General features: G+C 42.7%; 1 protein-coding gene across 1 annotated transcript; it reads left to right on the top strand.

The window, feature by feature from the left end:
• The first annotated feature begins 492 nt into the window (after nucleotides 1-492).
• Nucleotides 493-5,540, top strand: LOC123054037 (elongation factor G-2, chloroplastic). Its single transcript, XM_044477684.1, has 4 exons — nucleotides 493-871; nucleotides 2,375-3,783; nucleotides 4,270-4,782; nucleotides 5,136-5,540. Exons 1-4 carry the CDS (start codon nucleotides 655-657, stop codon nucleotides 5,301-5,303), a joined length of 2,307 nt encoding a protein of 768 aa, XP_044333619.1. The 5' UTR covers nucleotides 493-654; the 3' UTR covers nucleotides 5,304-5,540.
• Nucleotides 5,541-6,701: the final 1,161 nt, after the last annotated feature.

Here is a 6,701-nt window from a genome sequence, read left to right as displayed (position 1 = left end):
GCACTTTTGTTTTTGAGAGTCATGCTGTCAATGTAGAAGCACACAGTCTAGCCAAGTTTTCATTTTCGAGAGGCCCAGGACGTCACGTTCGGTTTGGTGTACCCCATGACCTCAGATGTATCTCACACCGTGTGGACTTTCATGAATAAACTTGATTTTTACCCCTAAAAAAACTGCACCCAACGCTACAACGGTAGCTCCGCCGCTGCTGAGCCTCATCCGTGGCGGCGGAGATGGGACCCCCCTAGTCGCCAGTTGCAGTCGACGCGGGGTTAGGACCTGCTTCGCGTATATTTATTTCCTGCGTGCACGACCTAAATGAAATTGCTAATTATGATTATATTAACATGAATATGCAGCTACTTATTACCAACCAAATGCTTAAAGTACACAAGCCTTCATAATTTTCTGTTATTGTGAAAAAAGAATTCTCATAGGCAAATAGAGCTGAAATAAAGCGGCAATCCAAAACGTGAGACGGGAAACCGTCCGCGCAGCCCCGCGGGCTCACATTATCTGCAGGCACTCCCCTCCGCAGCATCAGCAGCGGCTCGAAGCACACATAAGCGCGGCCACCACAGCGCTCACCCACGAGCGCAGGCGGCAGCAGGCAGGGAGGGAGCGAAGGCCAAGGCACTCACACACAGCAGTGCAATGGCCGCCGAGGCACTCCCGCGGGCCGCCGCGCCGGCGCGCCGGCCGTCCGTGGCCGCCGCTTCCGCCTCGCGCCTCCTCCTCGGCCACCGCCCCTTCCTCGCGCCGTCCGCGTCCCGCTTCGCCGCCGGGCGCGCCGCGGTGGCCGGCCCGGCCGCCAGCCTCCGCTCGCGCCCGCGCAGGCCGCGCCTATCGGTCGTCGCCATGGCCGGCAATGGTGAGCGAGCCTCAGCTGGTCACTTTTGGCATTCCTGTCGAGCCCGTCCCTTCTTTAGAAGTGTTCTCGCTGTAGCGCTATTGCGCTAGTGTGCAAGCCTAGGCGTGGGTTAACAAGTGTTCTATGCAGAGCCCGTGTTTGATGAAATGACCAAGAGACTTCTGTCTAAAAAATGACCAAGAGAGTTCTGTCTAGAAAATGACCGAGTAGAGGCGCTGCTTTATAAAATGACCAAGAGAGTATCTTCCATTTCTATGAGTTGGAGTGGATTACAAGCCAGTATATATGGTGAATTTAGGTGTGTTCTTTTGGATAGTCATTAGGTGCTTCACCATTTTCACAAAGGGAGGAGATTAGAGCAGTGCCCGCAGTGGTGCATACGGTTGTTAGTGGGCTCTGCTGGATAAATAATTAAGTAACATGGATGAAATGCTATAATGCTCAATACTTGCTGTAAAAGCAATACTGTATTTCACAATTTCTTATTAGTTATTAGAGTTGGTCTGTAAAATGTAGAGTTGGTTTTTTTTTTGCGGGGAAAATGTAGAGTTGGTTTGACTGGATGCTAGAAATCCTATGGGAAGTAGTACAGAGAAATCCTTACGAAAAATTCCTATAGAATTCAATCCTATGAATCAAACAGCCAACATAGGAAAAAATCCCAAGGATTATAATCCTCCAAATTTCCTATGAAAATCCTTTGAATCAAAGGAGCCCTTAGTGGGATGTCTGGATAAGTGTTACCAAAGCACTTGCAGCTCCTTTAGAAACTGCAAATCTTAACGAGATTTACTTCCTTTTAAACAGAATAATGAGCAAAACATATGGCAATTATGTCTGGGTTTTTAACTGAATTAGGATATGTGTCATGTATCAAAGTTTATTACTCCCTCCGATCCACAATAAGTGTCGTGGTTTTAGTTCAAATTTGATGTATAAATGTATGCCTGTTCTTATTATGGATCGGAGGGAGTATAAATGTATGCCTGTTCTTATTATTAGCACTTAACACCATATCCTTCAAGAGAACCATGGGTAAATATATGATGAAGGAAAATGGAGCCCACCTTATTTACTGCGGTGTGTAGGAGCATGCTTTTACTGTGCAACAAAATCATAGATTCTTCAAACTCTTTTGACGGGCCTATTGAGACACTGTACAAGCAAAAAAGAAAAACATGATATAACGTACGGAAGTTCCTCATGAAAGTTGAATCTATAGAGCTATTAACAATATATGAGAAATAGTGAACCTTTTTTCAAGGTATAGTTCTTTAGACCATGACCAATTTTTAAGATTATGGAAGCTTTTCTCCCAGCCTCTGCACCAATGAAGGATGCACACAGCCAAGGATCCACCAGTTAACGTTCTGAAGTCTGCAAGCCACTTGAATTATTATTTTACACTTGCATTTGCCAGTCCCTCGCCATTTCCCCTTGAAAATCAATCATTGTGTTCAGCTTAATAACTTAAATGCTTGCTTCTTTTGATTCTATACCCAGATCGCCAAGTGCCTTTGGAGGATTACCGCAATATTGGTATTATGGCTCATATAGATGCTGGGAAAACAACAACTACAGAGCGCATTCTCTATTACACTGGAAGGAACTACAAAATTGGTGAGGTTCATGAGGGAACAGCCACAATGGATTGGATGGAGCAAGAACAGGAGAGAGGAATAACCATTACATCTGCAGCAACAACTGCCGTCTGGGACAAACATAGAATTAACATTATTGACACTCCTGGGCACGTCGATTTCACTCTTGAGGTTGAACGTGCTCTCAGGGTGTTGGATGGTGCTATATGTCTCTTTGACAGTGTTGCTGGGGTAGAGCCACAATCTGAAACTGTGTGGCGCCAAGCAGATAAGTACGGAGTTCCAAGAATATGTTTTGTAAACAAAATGGATCGCCTTGGAGCTAACTTCTTTAGAACTAGGGACATGATAGTGGCAAATTTGGGTGCAAAACCTTTGGTGATACAGTTGCCGATTGGTTCAGAGGACAATTTCCAAGGAGTTGTTGATCTAATAAGAATGAAGGCTATTGTATGGACAGGGGAGGAACTCGGTGCACAATTTTCATACCAAGACATACCTGCTGATCTCGAAGAGTTGGCTCAAGACTATAGACTTCAGATGATCGAAACTATTGTTGAATTGGATGATGAAGCTATGGAGGGCTATCTAGAAGGAAAGGAACCAGATGAGGCAACTGTGAAGAGATTAATCAGAAAAGGAACAATAGGTGCCAGCTTTGTCCCCATTTTATGTGGTTCAGCCTTCAAAAACAAGGGTGTCCAGCCATTGCTTGATGCTGTTGTTGATTACTTGCCATCACCACTTGACCTGCCACCAATGAAGGGTACTGACCCAGATGACCCGGAATTGATTCTTGAAAGACGTCCTAGTGATGATGAACCATTTTCTGGGTTAGCTTTCAAGATCATGACTGATCCATATGTGGGGTCACTAACGTTTGTCCGCATATACTCAGGGAAGCTGATCGCTGGTTCATACGTTCTCAATTCAAACAAAGATAAGAAGGAAAGAATTGGAAGGCTTCTAGAGATGCATGCAAACAGTAAGGAGGATATAACAGTTGCGGTGACCGGTGACATAGTAGCTCTTGCTGGTCTGAAAGATACTATTACTGGTGAAACACTCTGTGACCCAGATAATCTTGTAGTGCTTGAGCGTATGGAATTTCCCGATCCTGTCATTAAGGTTGCTATTGAACCAAAGACCAAAGCTGATGCTGATAAAATGGCAAATGGACTGATTAAGCTTGCTCAGGAAGATCCATCCTTCCACTTCTCTAGAGACGAGGAAACCAACCAGACTGTTATTGAAGGAATGGGAGAATTACACCTTGACATTATTGTAGACAGATTAAAGAGAGAGTTCAAGGTTAGTATTCTGACTAGTTGTATTTATGCAGCACATACCCCACAATTTCTTCATGTTTATATTTAAGTTATACTCCCTCCGTTCCAAAATAGATGACCCAACTTTGTACTAACTTTGTACTAAAGTTAATACAAAGTTAAGTCATCTATTTTAGAACGGAGGGAGTATTAATTAGGTCATCAATTGCATCTATGTGCCGCGCTAGACCTATGATTCATGCTATTTCCTTTCTATGCTTACACTGTCCCTTTTCACCAGCTTTGTGAAGCTATACAATAAGATTGTAAAATGTTTACTTGGCTAATTTGTGTGCCATGTATAGTTTGTTAGCTATATTATGCCATCATTTCCCACTCAAATATCTTACTGAAAACTTCAGAATTTCGTATCAAAAGTTTTTCGGTGATTCGGTCACAACCGCCTTAACCTGAAAACAGTTGCATTCTCTCTCATGTTAACTTACACTCACACAAATTGCCTGAACAGGTTGAGGCAAATGTTGGAGCTCCTCAAGTCAACTACCGTGAAAGTATTTCCAAAATTGCAGAGATTCAGTATGTCCACAAAAAGCAGTCTGGTGGTTCAGGGCAGTTTGCAGATATTATTGTGCGGTTTGAACCTATGGAGGCTGGAAGTGGGTATGAATTCAAGAGTGAAATAAAGGGAGGGGCAGTGCCAAAAGAATACGTACCAGGCGTGATGAAGGGGATTGAAGAAAGCTTGCCCAACGGTGTCCTTGCTGGTTACCCAGTTGTGGATCTAAGAGCAGTGCTGGTTGATGGCTCCTACCACGATGTTGATTCAAGTGTCCTTGCCTTTCAAATTGCAGCCAGGGGGGCCTTCCGTGAAGGATTGAGGAAAGCTGGCCCACGACTCCTGGAACCTATAATGAGGGTTGAAGTGATTACCCCTGAGGAGCATTTGGGTGATGTTATTGGTGACTTGAACTCTAGAAGAGGACAAGTTAACAGCTTCGGAGATAAGCCAGGTGGACTTAAGGTATTAAGCAGTACTCCTTTATGACCTTCTATTACTACTAATACTACCTTGACCAACACTATAACAACATGAGTAAAATTGAACAAATTGCAGTATGATTATGCATTTATATTTGATCTATCTAATGTACTAATTTTGAGTCTAGTGCACCAAATCTTCCTGCCGCACTTAACATCCATTGTCAGCTATAGCCGAGCATCTACATTCCATAACCCTTTTATTCTTTTTCTTTTTTGGTCGAGAGATAGCCATTTTATTCTCGGAGTTATTTCTCCAATTAGACTTGTAGTTTGCCAGGATCTGCTGTCTGAAATATTTCTCGAGAATTGAACTTGCTTTGCTGTTGACCGCAGGTGGTTGATGCTTTCGTGCCGCTGGCCGAGATGTTCCAGTATGTCAGCACTCTGAGGGGAATGTCCAAGGGGCGCGCGTCGTACACAATGCAGCTTGCCAAGTTTGACGTTGTCCCACAGCATATCCAGAACCAGCTTTCTGCGGCAAAAGAGGAAGCTGCTGCTTAAATCTTCAGTATTCGTAGATAATATATATGAGGACGGCAGAGCAGGTGAGTATAGGACATCAAGGTGTATGTAGCTTTGTAGTGTCGAACCCAGTGGGTGATATTATTTGCCATTGTTTTTGGACCTGATAATGTCCATAATTTTGCAAGCTGTTATAATTTCATAATGACCTTGTCAAGTTCTCACAAACGAGAAAACAGTTCGTTATAAATTTTGCCTACATGCTTCAGTCCAGTATTTGCTGTTTTCACATCCGCTGCATAGAATTTGCTTGCACTTGCATATTGTCTCTCTGTGTGTCTTCACAACTCATTGTCATTGCTGATATGAAATGCAGTACAACACCAATCGTGTAAACATTAGTCTGGGACACAATGCCCTCTGGTACGCCGAGGGCGTTGGGCTGATTTATGACCCTAGTAGATAGCAAAAGTCAGAACAACAGAGAGATCAGTCAACCCGTGATGTTTTTATAAAGTTAGTACAAAGTTGAGTCATCTATTTTGGAACGGAGGGAGTAGCTCTGTCCACGTTTTGGTGTAGCTGTTATTGCAGATGGCAAGGCATCGGTGGTGTTCGTACGATCGATAATTCTTGATTCAACGGTTTATCTTTTGATGCCTGTATCTTGCCAAGTCTCTACCTTCATCCCTTTGTGCTTTTTGTCTACTTTGTATTTTCATTAATAAATAATAATAATAATAATAATAATAATAATAATAATAATAATAATAATAATAATAATAATAATAATAATAATAATAATAATAAGTTACAATGGGAGGTACAAAAGGAAGAAAACCAAATCTAGCTAAACTAGTATAAAAAGAAAGACAATCCAGCCTTGGAAGCAAGCATCATGCTTCTTCCAAATTCTGTGATTGAGCAAGTTTAGGTCCTCTTCTTCCAAATTCTGTGATTGAGCAAGTTTAGGTCCTCTTTAAAAGGGTGCTTCCAAGCTTGAAAGGTTGGATCGGCATTTCTGAATATCCTTCCATTCCTTTGCATCCAAATGTTCCAGCACCCCAGAATGATGACGTCCATTGCTATAGGGGCTGGTAATTTTTCCAACGCAAGAACAAGGTCCTCATAAAAAGACATTCCTCTCCTTCTACCTGGGATTAAGAAGTTCCAACAGTTGTAGGCAAAATCACAGTCCTAGAGCAAATGTCGCAGAGTTTCTTGGGTGTCTTGAGCACAAAGAATGCAAGCATAATTGTTCAAGAAGAAACCCTTCCTATTTGAGCAGGCCTTAGGAGTTGACTCTATGATGTAAAGAAAAAGATTTTGTGTCCCACATGAGCTGAAAAATTCTTGGGGCATGGTAATCTCCCATAAGTGCCTTATACATTTGAATGGAGGAGAATGTTTTGGTATTTCCACTGCAGATCCATGTAT

The sequence above is a fragment of the Triticum aestivum genome, chromosome 2D, assembly GCF_018294505.1.
Source record: "Triticum aestivum cultivar Chinese Spring chromosome 2D, IWGSC CS RefSeq v2.1, whole genome shotgun sequence".
NCBI lineage: Eukaryota > Viridiplantae > Streptophyta > Magnoliopsida > Poales > Poaceae > Triticum > Triticum aestivum.
Note: the sequence above shows the minus strand (reverse complement) of the source record. Positions and strands in the feature narration are given on the sequence as shown.